Below are 16349 nucleotides of genomic sequence, written 5' to 3'. Positions count from 1 at the left end.
GAACCGAAGGCAGCGCAGGACGTTCGATATTTCGTTGAATCGTTTTATGCTAAGCGGACTTTGATAAAAAAAAATATCACTCTATCACCCTGGCACCACCCTTTCGGTGTATACTCGTTCATTTGTTCTCGTTCTTAAGTCTGTCTCTAGGCGCTTAAAAGTTCCGGCGTGCTTGCTCATGAAAATGTACACTAAACTTCGTTATCTGCTAATAAATTTCTACTTCATCTTCGACAGAAAATAAGTGGATTAAAATGAGAATCGATAGAAATTTACTCTGCAATGAATTTCTTATCTGTAACTTCACAGATGAAATTTTTATCGCTCTCTTTTAATTCGCCTGATATTTTATAGATAACAACGGATAATAACGGAAATGAGATATAATATTTTAAAGGGTACTTAAAAAAATTTTTTTTAATAAAAATTTCAAATGTTCTAACGTGACTGAAAGTATTTCTTTAATTTTATTCTATATTGTATTTGACCCTCCACTGGTAACATGAATTAACTCTTCCGTCAGCAATAGGGATTTTCGAGAAACAAAGCTAATTTTTTGTTACAAATTATTCAGAATTATATACAAATCGGAAAAAGTTCCCGTACACTTGTCAAATTTTTAACTCGGGTTTCTACCTCATCATAGACTACGTTTACACGGCACCCTTAGGACCGGTTTCACCAACGCCAATTAACTCTAATCGGGATTAACTGTCAACCGTAATTGGTCAATTCTACTACACAGCAAATGCGATTGGTCAGTTAACGGTCGATTAAGTTAACTGGCGTTGGTCAAACCGGCCCTTAATCGGGTTTAACAACGTCCATAGTTATGAAACAGGCCAACCACAGACGTTCCATTCTTCTGAGGAACAACTATGATTGGTCAATTTCATAACTATGAATGTAATTAAATCCAATTAAACGTGCCGTGTAACAGAGAATGTAATTCATTGAGGCCGGATTGTATTTTACTTTTTCTCAGATTCTAATTTATCTAAAATCCACAATCAAAATATCGATGATATTTTTAAAGGCTCCAGTTACTAGCAGAGGGGATCCTTCAGATCCTGTGAATATTGCAATGAACATCAAATTTGAAAACATTATCTGTTGTTTTATTTAGTTCTATCGACATCATCTGAGACCAAATGTACATAATAATATACTTGTTAAAAAAACAGTTGAAATTTTGAAAAAGAATTAATTTTTTAGTATGAATTACTTATTAAAATGCCCTTGAATTGAATTATGTTAAAAAATTTTTTTAACATAGTTACATTGAAATTAGGTTTGAAAGAGTTAAGATTATTGCGACAGCGCAGCAAAATATTAAGGAACCTTCTTAATCTGTCATCCAGAAACCCGCGTAATTACTGACTGCACATGAGTGCAAAAGCTAGTTAGTCACTTTCGATGGGACTGCTTGGAAAGGATACCTTACGGCAAAGTCACAGGAAAGCAGAAGTATATCGCAACTGCAAGAGTTAAAGACGGAAGTCATGCTCGTCGAGTGGCAAAACCACTGCAATTAAACAACTACCCTTTCCCTTTCGCCCTTTTTTCTTCTTTCCTACCTCTTGCGTCGTCTTGCTTGTGAATCCATCTTTTTGCGTCTTTACGCGATAATTAGCGCATCTTCAATTTTCCTGCCGTTGCACGTGTTTGCTTTACATAACTGCTGAGATAATTAAACAAGCTGTGATTCTAAGACGTGTCACTGACAGCCGGTGGCGATGCAAAGGGTAGTCCACAACGATTCGCGAACACGAAGACGCGATGGGTAGTCAAGCCTATACCTACTTCTTCGAGTTTTCTGTTTCTCAGATATGTAAATCATGTCACGCGAGTGGTTCCGCCAAGTAATTATTGCATACCATGCGCAAAGCGCTATTATTAACATAGAAACTTAGCTGGGAGTGAATATATAAACTCTAAAAAATATAAGTATCAATTTAACATGCAATATTTATATTATTCTTGTCGTGTTGATACATCGAAAAAATATATATTTTAATAAATCTACGTTTGAATAGTGTCATACTCTCTAAATCTGAATCAGTGAATAATCACTAATTACTCAATGGCATACTTGGCACTGATAATCAGTGAAGTTCAATTAAAAAAGGAAGAATGTTTGAGCATTAATTATATAACTAAAATACTGATATTTGCATGTTAATTTCAATCTTCCAATACCATATTCATTAAATTTAAGCACTAAACAAGATTAGTTAGATCAAATAATAAAGATTAGCTAGATTAGGGATCTCACATTTAATTCACTGATTACAAGTGGCATACTTGGCACTGACATCAGTGATTATCCAATGATTCAGATTTAGAGGGCATATTTATCAAATATAAGAGAGAGAGAAAGAGAGAGAAAAAGAGAGAGATTTATTTGGTGCAAGAACCATTAATTTGATTTAGCTATCACTTTTTTATTGAGTAAATATTTATTAAGTAAGAATATGGCATTACTTAAATAAGTATTTATTAAAATTTAACATATTTTTTTCTCAATGTATAAACATTAATATAAAGTGTAAATTTAATCCATAATTTTAAATCCACGACGATAAATCTGGATCATATTGGAGTTTATATCAATATTATAAGAATTATATTTAATACTCTTAGTGTTAAATCCATATCTATATTTGTTAGAAATATAAATTGTAAATATGATTTTCATGTTTATGAGGTACGATATAAATGGATATATATGGAAACATTTAGCGGTGTAATTTAATAAAGTATATTAGCCGCTGTGTAAATGTTAAAATAGAGATCTAAATACGTTCAAACCAATTTAGAAATCATTTACTCTTTCTAAAATAATATACTTCACATTCTTCCAAACAATACATCAAATCTTGATTAAGCAAAAAAAAAAAAAGAATGTTTGGCAAACTCGTATTTAATAGAATAGTAAATTCAACTGCATACATCACTAGGGGAAAAATAAATTAAATAATACCAAACGACCTAGATTATATTAATTCATACTCTCAGACGTACTATATATACAACAATGCGTACACACAGAAAAAAATTTTTTGTGAATTTTTCGTGCGTGAAATTAAATTTTTCTCTCGCGTATCTCTTATTTCAAAATCTGTAAATATTATATTCGATCGAAATGCGAAAACATGCCTGTGTTCGCCCTTTAATAAGAGCCCTTCATCAAACCCAGCACGATGCGGCGGCGCGTATTCCAAGATCGTACTTCATCATACAGAATCAGGCAGCATGTATCCTGTGAAAAACAACAGGGGGCCTGGCCTCTCCGGTGTAAGCGTGCAAAACGGAAGCGTGGACGTCGAAAAATAAAAAATATACAAATAAAAATATTTCGTCCAGAGCACCGAGGAACTTCAGACGGACGGCGTCGGTATTCGGCGTACACTATAATGCAACGTTTTCGATTCGCATATCCGGCACGCATCCCCGAGCCTATTGAAAACAGCCGGAAACGATAAAACAATATACCTGGTCGCGCTCTCGCGAGCCTCGCATCGAAAACACTTGGAAAATGTATTGAAAACACTCGAAAATGATTGAAATCAAACAAGTTACGAGGTTGACGAGCGAGAGAGCGAGATTGGATGGACGGGAGAAAGAGGACTCTATATCGAGCATCCCAAATACACGGTGGGGGTCGATAGTTCAGATCGAACCAACGATTTCGGACGCTGCTCGCTGGCAGGAGATACTATCAACGAGAGCAGTGGCACAGAAGGGTAACTCGACCGCGAATAAATTGGTCGTTTCGAGGTCGGTATATCCACGTCGAGTACTCTATATTTTCGCTCCGGGCTGGCCAATCAAGCATCCGGCGGATTATACAGACGCTGATTTTCGTCGGCTCATTCGACGACGTAACGTAACGCGAACGAAAAACCGGTTACGAATGTTCGACGATACAACTATATTTCTGAGGGTACCTAACCACCGCGATTCTAAATCCATTTCTCGGGCCATCGGTCGCGCGTTCACGATCGATACTCATTTAAAAATTGATTCTGTTTCAGAACTATGACATTTTTGACAATTATTTGAAAATTGAGTATTTACGCCGACGAGACTAAAATTATTGTGCCAAAATGACTGATTTAGTGAAAAATATACTATCGGAAAAAAACTATAGCTGAAAACTTCACTGATTCAGCAAATCTATACAGTCGTAATATACAGACAGTCAATTTTCTATGTTAAAATAGCAAAGCTGAATAACATTAGCGATTTGTTAAACCATCAAATCTTCTTAATTATAAATGTTGAATTTGCGCAGTAAGTTATAGGTTTGCTGTACCACCTAATTTATTTTCTTTTTACTGTGCACATTACAATCTATTTTCTATTTTCTATTTTCTGTATTGATTCTTGAAATTTTGAGTATCGTCTACCCATCGCATGTTGTAATTATTCATTGTAGAGATACGTGAAAAGCTTTGAGATGATCAGAATATTTTATCAAACATGCACATCAAGCAGAATTATGGCGCAGATATCGGCGAACAGAATGAAAAGATGAAACCGATGAGGGAAATTGCACCACATATTAAAAAAAAATACAATGTAAAAAATGTTGAACTTTTTAATCTCTTCTGCTGAATGTGCACTTGTACTCGCGTATACATAGAACACAGAAAATTCCTAGATTCGTTAATCATTACCATGAATGATTATACAATGAATAATTATCTCTCTTAATATTTGCGAGCACAATAATTATTATCATTTAACATGGCAAACTTAACGCTCCTTGTTAGTATTTGCGTAAAAACCCATTAACGTAAACCATTACAAACTCATCGACTGACTCGTCACAAAAAAGGACTTCATGTACCTGATGCAGAATAATAAATATGCTGCAATTAAAGCATAAATAATAATAGTTTACATAAATAATCGTCGATATCGATGTGGCCGTTAATGAAACGTTGTTAATTATTAGATTTATTCGTTAATAATTGCCAGGCGGAGTGATGAGCCGAGCCGATAATTAACGGGACAACGTAGTAGAGTGGATGAATTAACGCGCGATGAATCCGCAATTAGGAAAAAAACCGCCGTCGATTCCACATGGGTATTCAGTAACATACAGACTTATGGAAGCGTAAAATATGGATAAAATCATCGCTTGTGTTTGGGAAACTATGTTTACGCGTTAGGCGGACGATGATTACACCGCTAAAGAGAATTTCGATAGAAAATTAGGTAAGCTGCTACCATCATAATTTGCTTGTAGATTACAGGCAATCACGCACAAAAGCACTAATCGACATTTTTAGCTTAAGCCACTTATCTATATAAATTTCTGTATGAAACTTGTAATGAGATAATAACGTGTAAAATATCAGCAGCATTTTACAGAGATTGCCTCTCAGAGAAAATAAGAGAAAAAAAGATTTCTCGCGCGTGGAAATAATTGCGACTATAATAATGAGAGATGTATCCTTAAAGTAATTGTTCGTTCACGAAGCATGATACAAATAATACAATCTCAATCGTTACTATATAGAACTGTTCTCAATTACTTGCATGTCGTAAAATTGTTCAAGCGATTAATATAGACTGTGACAAAGTTCATATCATTTATGGTTAGACAAGCAACACACATGATTGTTTTACTCGGCAATATTCATCTCTTTCTATCGATTCCTTGCATTATTCATCATTTAGACAGAAATCAAATTGTTTCGTTTCTTTAGATAATATGAGTGCTTTCCATTTGATGACACAAATCGACACAAGTGTTGTTCTATCTTTGTCACTCTCTGAATATCAACAAGGATAGAACGACGCTTGTGTCATCAAATGGAAAGCACCCTATATAAACTGGCGATATAAAAACTTCTTCATCGGAACATCGTGAAATAGCTGAATACGAAATGAATACAAAAGCAACATATATTAACACTTCTCGTCTGCCGTCAACTCATTAAGATAGCTTTTATAGGGCCAGGTAACCGGCACGATTATTGCCTCGCCTAAAGCGTCTCAATCAACGGAGCGTATTCTTGTATAGATGCGCGCGTGTCAAGGGATGGATGGGCATAAACGGATGCCGAGGGAGAAGAGCGAACGTAGAGAAATAGAAGATAATTCTCGTTGTTCCGCACTGGACGCCCGCGAGGCGCCTACCACTTCAAAGCAGCACCGCGCGCACCCCTTCGCCTCTTACTCATCCCCCGCCCCCTCCCTCCCCCTCTCTCTCTCTCTCTCCATCGAATTGTAGTTCTCATCGAAGCCAGTGTCTGGCAGTTAATGAACTGCCCTTCGGCAGTAGCAACGCACTCGCCGTCTAGGAACCCAACCAAGCGCTGTAGAACCATTATCCATTTACATAAAGGACTATTACAGAACCGGAACTGATTATATAGAATTTAAACCGCGCACTCCATTTCCAGTTTCTCCCTTTCTTCAAGGAGTTGCTCTTCTCCTCGCTTGCTCCGGGTCATCGCGGATTAATAACTATATTGAATGCAGCGCGATTTTCATGACCCTACATTCGAATGCAAGAAACTAAGCGCTCTGTTAGAAACTATACGATTACGAGATGACTTGCGTGTGTGTGTGTATAACACTCTCTCTTTGTGCTCGGAATTATCTCCCTCCCCTATTCGATGCATATATATAATTTTATTACGGGAATTAAAAATTACCAAGCGATTCGTCAATTAATGCTGCTCGCAATTTGAAAGAGTTTAAAATGGTATTTGGTATATACAATTTTATTACAAGCTTATACAGCTATAGATTTATTGAGATTTTTATTTCATTCCACATTTATTTGATTAAAAAATCTATTTGTACACGTTGTACTAGAATCACCAAGCGAAATATATAGATTTTAACATTTTATCGTTTATCAATATATGATTTACACTTATAGGTAAAGTTCCTATAAAATCTCATGTAAAAGCTCATAAGTGTATCTATCGATACATATCTCAGCCGTTATCGATGACAGCGGATACAAATAACGCATCGCACATACACATGCATCCATTTCTCATGGACGAAGTATATATCCACGCGCGCAGGAAAGCGGTATATCAATGTCATAAATTATGAATATGAGAGCAACATAGCGTAACTGCCAACGTTATGGATTGCACAAACTTATTACATCAATTAAAAATCAGCATGATAGACGCTATCCCTTGGCAACGCATCGATAACTCAATGCCACGGCGTTATATTAAACAGGGGAGGCAAAAGATAAAAGAGTGATGGAAAGCAAGAGTAAAACCGAAACTACTTCCACCACCACGTGAGGGCGGTTTCGTTTCGAGTGGCGACATCTCTCCCAGTTGCCTCATCGTCAGACACAGCTGATGCTCGCCAACAGCGACAACACAACAAGCAAGGCGAGTAGTGCTCCACCACTGTTACCACGAATGGCACGAACCCCCACGACACGCGACAGTACGACAGTACGACAGTACGACAGCGCACTTGCGTCCTGTCGTCATCTCTCTGGGCGAGACAGTGACGAACTCTGTCGCGCACCCTCTACCCTCGCACAGAGTGCATCATTCACTCACCTGAACCATTGATGTGTGGTGGCACGCGAGACAGACCTCCTCCCCTCTTGGTGGCGGCAGCCTGATGGTGTAATCGGCCAAGCCGGGTTGACGCTCACCGTACATCCGCTGTCGCCGTCGATGGTACCATCGACTCAGTACGTTCGTACGATGGGCGATGACGCGCACACGATGGTCGCGCGCTGCTGTGAGCTGACCGCTCGCACAACCCCGATCGCACGTACGTACCCCCGCACGGCCGCACCCGCGCGTCTTTTCTATCGTGCGCGACACGTCACGGAAAATCCAAGGGGGGAAAAAAGATAAGATTCGTGCGTTTATTTACGGATCTTGGGCCTCGCCAGTTATCGGTCGGCAACGGCTCTCTCTTTCTCTCGCTCGGAGGTGCGTGCGACTCGCGGCATGTCGGCGGGTTGATTCCGCGCATGCGGCGAGCGCGCGCGCAACCGGTGGATCGATCAACCCTCACGGTATTGCCGCACGGCTCTCTTGATGTCTGCTATATCAGCTATATAGAGATTTGCCAGCGTGATAAGAGAACGGAGTAAGACAGCTATCGAGATCCTTCAAGTAAAAGGCATCCGGACATCTCTTTGATTTTTTATTGACTATTATAATATTTATAGTTAATTCGATATTAGACCAAACAGCGGCGGGATCATCGCGTATAGAAATATAGAAGTCAAATTCGAAATTTTTAAAAGAAATAAAAAATCTATAAAAAAAATTCTATTCATATAGACGAATATATCTATATATTTACAATAATTAGAATGTTTGAATATATTTCTTTTCTTTCGAAACGAAAATTATTTTACAATATTGAGTGAAATAATTGTCATATTTAATATTATCCAAATGCTGCTTTAGATACTCTATACAGTCAGAGTCTTATATGTAGAATATATACAGGATGTCTCGATAATTTACGCATAGCGACAGAATAGACTAAACTGAATCGAAAAATCCTCTACCATTTTGCAATTTTCGCAATAATTAACAAGATGTTAATTACTAAAAATCACTGAATATTGGTTTTCAATAATTTTTTATTCGAATAATATCAACTTTACAGAAAAACAGCAAGAAACAAAAATTGTTTATTTTCTTCTCATAAAGTTCTGAGAATTTTTTCAGAATTTTTAAATATATATTATTTTCTCATGTTGGTAAAAATAGTTGCCAATATGCATATAAGAAAACGCGATATTAAAAAGTTGAAAAAAAAATCTGAAAAAATTCTTAGAGCTCTATGAGAAGAAAATAAACAATTTTTGTCTCTAGCTGTTTTTCTGTAAAGTTGATAGTATTTGAGTAAAAAATTATTGAAGACCAATATTCGGCAATTTTTAATAATTAATACCTTGTTAACTATTGCAAAAATTGCAAAATGGTAAAGAATTTTTCGACTCAGTTTAATCCATTCTGCCGCTATGCGAGAGTTTTATCGTTAATTATCAGACACCCTCTGAGAATTCTGTTTATAAGTTAAAATATTTGGAAAAAAAAAAGTATACATATGCATATTAAAATATATATTAAAATGTGTATACGTATATGTATTAAAATAAACAGCATATAACACCATGAATAGAATGCTAAAATAATATGATACGTATATAAATCGTCTTCACTTAAGAATCTTTCGGCAATGTGAAATAAAATCGAATAGTCGATTCGTCTCAGAACATATCTACCATATAATGTATTTCTTATAGTATACGATCAACTTTATATAATTTTTGTAACTTCAAAAATGGATACAGTGAGAAAAAACAATGAAAAAAATTTTGTATATAGATCCTATAAAATCTCACGTGAATATTTTTTTGTTGCATCAGTGTTATATATTCACCAATTTTTATCAAAAAATATTAAAAAATCAAAGTCAGCCAGTGAACGTAAAATGAGAGACATATTTAGATAAAATATTTCAGCATCGATAAATGGAAAAACAAGTAACATGTTTGCTTCTATGCGAAGCCTGCGAAAATAATTTTAGCCGCCGGCAATGAGTTGTTCAGGAACAGCGCTTGATTATAGAAGCGTAATAACGGATTTAGCTGTGATCGTAGCAGCGGAATCATCTTCTCGAATAACAGTAACGCGTTTACATATTCAGGAGAACAGTCTCAACATGGAAGGGTTGAATTTTACAATCACCGATTTTCCGGATCTTTAAGTTTAACTCGACTAGAACATCGTGGATCATGACCGATAAAAATGCTCTTTCGGCGGTTCCATCTCGTTGTTCTTAGCAAGCATTTTCCGTGCTATCGTCATCGATTAGGTAGAAAGAACTTTTTTTTTGAATAATTTATTAGAACCGTGAAGACAAGTTTGCGGTAATGATTACATATACTATGCGTTCGTTTGCATATAAAAACGCATACGTTATATTATAAAAGTATAGAAAATAAATATTTAAAAGGACGTACAGCAACAAATATGGGAAATGCGATTTAAAAGGGGAGCAAAAAAATATATATATATATATCTCAAGTAATACTGAAATATAATATTTGTAATGTAATATTTTTTCAGAACTTTTTACTGTCCTGGCTTAAAGCGAAGGGTCGTGATAAATCAGTACAGATAGAGTAATCTACTTTTTCCTTTTGTAACTGTTAAAATTTATATCTTTAGTAATAACATATTGGGACAGTCCCGACTTTAGAAATATTTTGTAACAGTCGCGTATATGTACATATTCACGTTTACGCTCATACGTATTATCGTAGTGACTCTCGTCGCAGCATCAAGGGGGTAACGATATGGCAGACATACGAATCGCCAGATAACATTGAGTGAATTATTTATTTGGATGGAATTAAGTTTAAATATTTTATCCTCAAACTAATCTCCTGGGTACGGGCACAATTTATTTACGGATACCTCGTCGACCCGCCAACCGAGTCTCGACAATATAAACGTTCGTGCGACAAAGTGTGAGTAAGAGTTCTTGGCGGGATCCGCAACCGCATTAGCTTACAAGAAACTCGGACATTGCAACAGGATGGAAAAGAAAACTTTCCATCTGCTGTAACGGCCGAGATCGATACAACGGCATCTCGAAGCAAGATAATTATTTAAAAAATAATCTTTTTTTAAATAGAGTAATTAATCAATCATTCACATCGTAAATATAATATTTAAAATAAGATGTATAATGCAGATAAAAAGACTGCCACTATATAATTTTAACATAACTACAGAAAATTGTTTTTTTTTAATATAAAAATATTGTTCATTCTCTCTTTGACAAAATAATTATTACATTTCACCTCATTTTACTTATTGTTAGTATTGATATGAACTCAATGAATAAAATCAATATTTGATTTAAGAGTTTTATTTTTTATTTTTACGAGCACATACCCTGCGCGCGCTCTTCCATTATACTCTCCTTTTTAGACATTATAATATAATATTACGAATCTGGATTCAAAATGTTCGAATAAGAAAAATGACCGAATCGTTATGGCAGTTTAAAAATTTGAAAATTCAAAGTAGTTGAATGAATATGGCGGATGGAATTCTTTAATTAAATACCATAAACAATTTTATAATACAATTACTTATTATCGAACGCTAATGTTACCATGGTACATGTGTCGCTTCATTTTTTTTGTTTTACGTTAAAGGAGAAAATCTTCTGCCAGGTGATGTTTCATTTGAACATCAACCTGACCAGAGGAAGACACCTGGCGCCGGAGCTCACCGGGTGTGTTGGATTCGTTCAGTTCGTGTTTTCGAATAGTGAAATCGAATATTTGTTTTTGAATTCGTTTGCTCACGATTGCTCCGTCGGAATTTTCGTTTGCTCACCCTTGGTTCAAAAGTTGTACGAAATTTAAATTTTGGGGGGCCAACTTCACGCTAGCCCCCCAATATTAAAAAATCGAATATTTTTTTTTGCATTCGTTTGCTCATCCTTTGCTCACGATTGCTCCGTCGGAATTTTCGTTTGTTCACTCTTAGTTCAAAAGTTATACGAAATTTAATATATTAAAAAATCGAATATTTTTTTCTGCATTCGTTTGTTCATCGTTTGCTCACGAATGTTCGCATTCGAACGGAATGAGCGCAAAAGTTTTTTTTTTTGCGGATATAGGTAGCGCATAAATAGCGCATTATTACATAATAATATATTAAGTTCTAAATTTTTTATTTTCTCAATTTTATTATATTCAATAAACATTGATGAGCTCTATCTTATATTTTGCATGTTTATGCGAGTGTAGCCTTTCAACACAATAACCCATTGAATTAACAGATAAAGAGAAGAGTCCAAGGTTAAATATTTATCATAATCCATTATAGCCCATCCATTACGAGGCAATGGATCTATGAGATATTATAATTGTTCATAATATACGTTAATATATTTAATACTTTATGCGCGATTACATAACCATAAAGATAAGTGTAGTCAAACATTAAAGAAGTTACAGGTAGAAGAGAAGAGATAGTATTATGTATAGGTATAATGACCTCTTAAAATTTTCGCTATTAAATAGCAAATTCTAGAACAGTGATTAATTATAAAATTATTTGTTTAATAGCCCGCTGTTACACAATAGCGTTAATATGCCAATACACAATAGCCGATATTTATTATAATGCATTTTCGAGCATTTCAAAACGTTTTGAAGGTACATTTTGTAGCATTTCATTATACACATTTCCGCATTCTTTTTAAACTTAAGCTTATTGTTACACGAATATATGTATACTTGAGTGTTTTATTCGTTTTTTAATATTTTATTGTATTGTATTCATTTTCGAGTTATGCAAAGTTAAACAATAGCCTCCTAAACATAATACCACCTTTTCTTCTATACATTACAGAATATTTTACTGCCATATTTATTACTTTCATAAACATTTGTATTCAAATAATTATCATTTGTCAATAACAACTCTTTCATAACTAGATATATCTTATTCATAAATTCATTACCTCAAAAATAAAATACAAGATAATTAATTACTCACCGGTACGATGCGCAACAGCAGAGTTATACAATATATACAACGTTGATCTGTAACAAATACAAGTATATTAAAATTAAAAGAAATTTAAATTTGTTTAAAATGAATTTATCGACGAATAATTAATGTATACAAAAATATTTTTTAATCGTAATTTTAACAAGTATTTAATAGAAGAATTACATATTTTTTAAATGAAATACACTTTTTTATGTATTAACTTTATAAAATTTGAAAAAGTCTAATCCGGATGAAATGTAAATTTTGAATTCTTTGAAATATTTTAGATGCATTTATTAATATTATATAATGTATATATTATTTATTATATATATATGTATTATATTATGTTAAATATAAAAAGTATGTTAAATATAATATAATATTTATATAAAATTTAAAAAATCTTATACTCTAACTCTAAAATATATATTACACACATAATAAATTATGTGCAGTATATTAGTTGCTTTCCATTTACACACAAGTGAAACCGAGTCTGAAATGAGTTGAGCTGAGTATTTCATATTCAGATCAATTACATCATTATTTGCTTATTTTGGGAAAAAATTATCACATAACAACACTTTTAAAGTGAGTTTACGCAACTCGCTAAAACACACGGGTCTCGATAGTTGCTCTCCATTTATACCGATAATTCTTGTAACGTCATAACTTATTGTTAGTTGAATACGCATTCCTTTTGTACTCTGACAAGTGAGATTTAACTGAGTTTTTGCTAAGAGGTAAACCGCTGAGGGCATTACGGTGTACAAATTTGGAGAATTATTGGACATTACTTGAGAGAATTGTGTATTATGATAAACGGTATGAGGTTATGCATTATTAGGGCATTAATGAGCATTACTGGGGCATTAATGAGCATTACTAGGGCATTACTAGGGCATTAGTGGGCATTACTTGGGCATTACTAGGCATTAGTAGGCATTGGTGTACACAATTTTGGTCAGTGGCCCTTGGTTTTTGCCTATAATCTGCATAAGATCGAGACCATGTGCTTTAGTAAGTCTCATAAACTCACAAAAGTTATCACATGACAACACAGATTCATAACCTCACTTTTAATGTTATGAACCTGTGTTGTCATGTGATAACTTTTTACCAAACAAAGTAAGCAAATAATCTGAGTATGAAATACTCGGTTCACTTCAGACTCAATTTCTTGTGTGTAAATAGAAAGCAACTGATCTTGTGCAAATTATAGGCAAAAAGTCAGTTAAATCTCACTTGTCAGAATGCAAAAGGAAGACGCATTTAACTGAGTTATGACGTCACAAGTGAGAATTATCTGAGAATCGGTATAAACGGAAAGCAACTACATATTATATCACACAGTTTAAAATGCATACGGCGCAAACGAATAATTACTTCTATCAACGAATAATGGAATAGATTATGAAAATCTTACCTCGCGGTTGCTCCACCGTCACCCGATGCCTCTCCGAGTCTTCTCCTTTCTCGTTTCCCCATTGTTGCTTCTTCATAGCACTCACATTATCTCACACAACATCTGTTCGTGAAAATACGTTAATTACGATTAAGCATGCATTAATCACTACAATACAACGACCGCAGCACTCCGTACGACACTCTCGATATTAATCGCACACGACGGGTACTTAATCACATTGCGACAGCAGAAAAATGGAACCACATGAAATTACGAAACATTCGATACCCGCGACTCTCGCTAATGAGGCACGAACGAAACTAACGACGCATCTAAGATGGCGACCGGATCGGTCAACTTTAAGGCCGCAGCACAGACTTTTGCATAACGCGTAACGCATAGTGCATAACCCCGGATCTACAATAGGTGTTTTAAGCCTTAAGCCGTAAGAAATTGACCAATTACAGTCGAATTCGAGAAGAATAATCAACTGTGATTCGTCCATTTCTTATGGCTTAAGGCTTAAAACCCTATTGTAGATCCAGACTTAGGGAATTAACCAATCGAAATCCTTCTTTTCCATGGAATGAGAGGAAAGGAAAGCTTCTGATTAGTGCGCGGTCAACTTCACGCGGGAGGGACTACTTATTGCCGCGACAATACGACTATAGGTGCGTTCGGGGAGTCGCTATTAGCGCTATTTGTCAAAGGCATAGAGAATAGACTGCGCGATCCGTAGTGTATCAAATGTGGCTGTCTGCCACGGTCCCTCTCTCATCCTTATCGAAATTGATTTCCATTTTGACACACGGATCGAGCAGTCCATTCTCTATGTCTTTGCTATTTGTGTCATTCCGTCCTTGTTTTACGTCTAATAAACAACAAAGATAGAATGACAGAGTAGCGTTTCCCCGCATGCGCCATATATTGTAGTTGCACTTTAATTTATGCATCATCAAATTTTGAATAAGAAATACTTAATATACGCTCGCGTTTTATGACTAACGTTATTATATTGTATTGCATCATGATACGAATAAATAAATATTGAGTTAAATTTAAAAATAAATATCCACACAGAATGCAACATCTGAAAATATGATAGTTTCTTTGCCGACTGCTCGTGTGAGAAATTTCAATAAATTTTGAATTTTAGCAAACTACCAAAATATACAAAATCTATGCGCAATGATATTGCATAATATTGGGATACGATGAAAAACAGGATTAATAACGATTATATTTACCGACCGTGTTGTGCCTCCGTTCGAGTTGAAATCAATCCATTTCGTACTCATGACGCTACGTTTATGAGAAAAAAAAGTGGCGGCAATTTCATGCTGACACCACGCATGTCAAATTAATGGCTAATAAGGATACAATTTATCAACCAAAAATACACAACGGAATTATTGCATGTGTAATACATTCCAGATTTCACATACACGTTATTATTATTATTATTATTATTATAAATATCGTATCAATGTCGGTCGATTTATCATAGCTTGTTAACCGAATCACTCTCTGGTTCTATCCATGCATTACTTTCGCGCTTTCGATTGGGAGATAGCAGGCAAATTGCATTTAAATCACTGGAAAATTCAATGTGCGATGAGAAATGTGCCCAAATCCATGCAGCGTTAAACGTATGATTATCCATCCACAACTATTGCAATAAAGCAATAATACACGATAGATAATTTATTTGACATAATCGCTTATATAGGATAAAAATAAACTATAAAATCCACACGTAGACAATCTATAATGACAAACTGCTTTATTTTTTGAGAAGTTAAAAATTTGAAGTATAAATTTTATTTTTGTTTTATAATCGAAAAATAAAAATTAAATAAATCTCTTAATATTATTAGACATCAAAACTTGCTTTGACCGAATATAACCTTCTTCGCTTATTTGTGCAGTTTCTCAATATTATATTTTCCTCCTTCAAATTTTACTATAAAATAAAATCATATTGATAAAAAAAGAATGAGTAGCGAGACTTTTCAGAATCTAAAATTTTTTTATTTATTATAATTACATAATTTTGTTTTTTAAGCAAAAATTGGACTTAAAATAGTAATAATAAATTTATTTATATAAATGACTTTTAGATTAAATAAATAATAGATTGTATTCTTTAAAAACAGCTAAATTTAATCCGCAATATCTATTCAAATATAGCGCATTCAAATTAATTAGGAATGTATAGAAGAGAATATTTTAAATAACTTTATTGTATAAAGCGTTAAATATTTTGTAATATCAACATATCGACTGACTTTTGAGCGTAAACATATAGCAACCGAATTACATGATAACATAACGAAAACAAACCGCGATAAAATATTGATAAACACTTATAAAAATGAACGGTT

The 16349-nt window shown here is 34.5% G+C and overlaps 1 protein-coding gene across 1 annotated transcript in view; it reads right to left on the bottom strand.

The window, feature by feature from the left end:
* Positions 1–7846, bottom strand: part of LOC108758933 (beta-1,4-glucuronyltransferase 1) — a 40064-nt gene extending 32218 nt beyond the window's left edge. The window contains exon 1 of the mRNA XM_018504178.1: positions 7560–7846. Coding sequence (XP_018359680.1) covers positions 7560–7664 — 105 coding nt within the window. The 5' untranslated portion in view covers positions 7665–7846. The remainder of the gene's footprint in view (positions 1–7559) is intronic.
* Positions 7847–16349: the final 8503 nt, after the last annotated feature.

Source organism: Trachymyrmex cornetzi, unplaced genomic scaffold, assembly GCF_001594075.2.
Source record: "Trachymyrmex cornetzi isolate Tcor2-1 unplaced genomic scaffold, Tcor1.1 scaffold16, whole genome shotgun sequence".
NCBI classification, from domain to species: Eukaryota; Metazoa; Arthropoda; class Insecta; order Hymenoptera; family Formicidae; genus Trachymyrmex; species Trachymyrmex cornetzi.
This window is presented reverse-complemented; position numbering and strand designations above follow the sequence as displayed.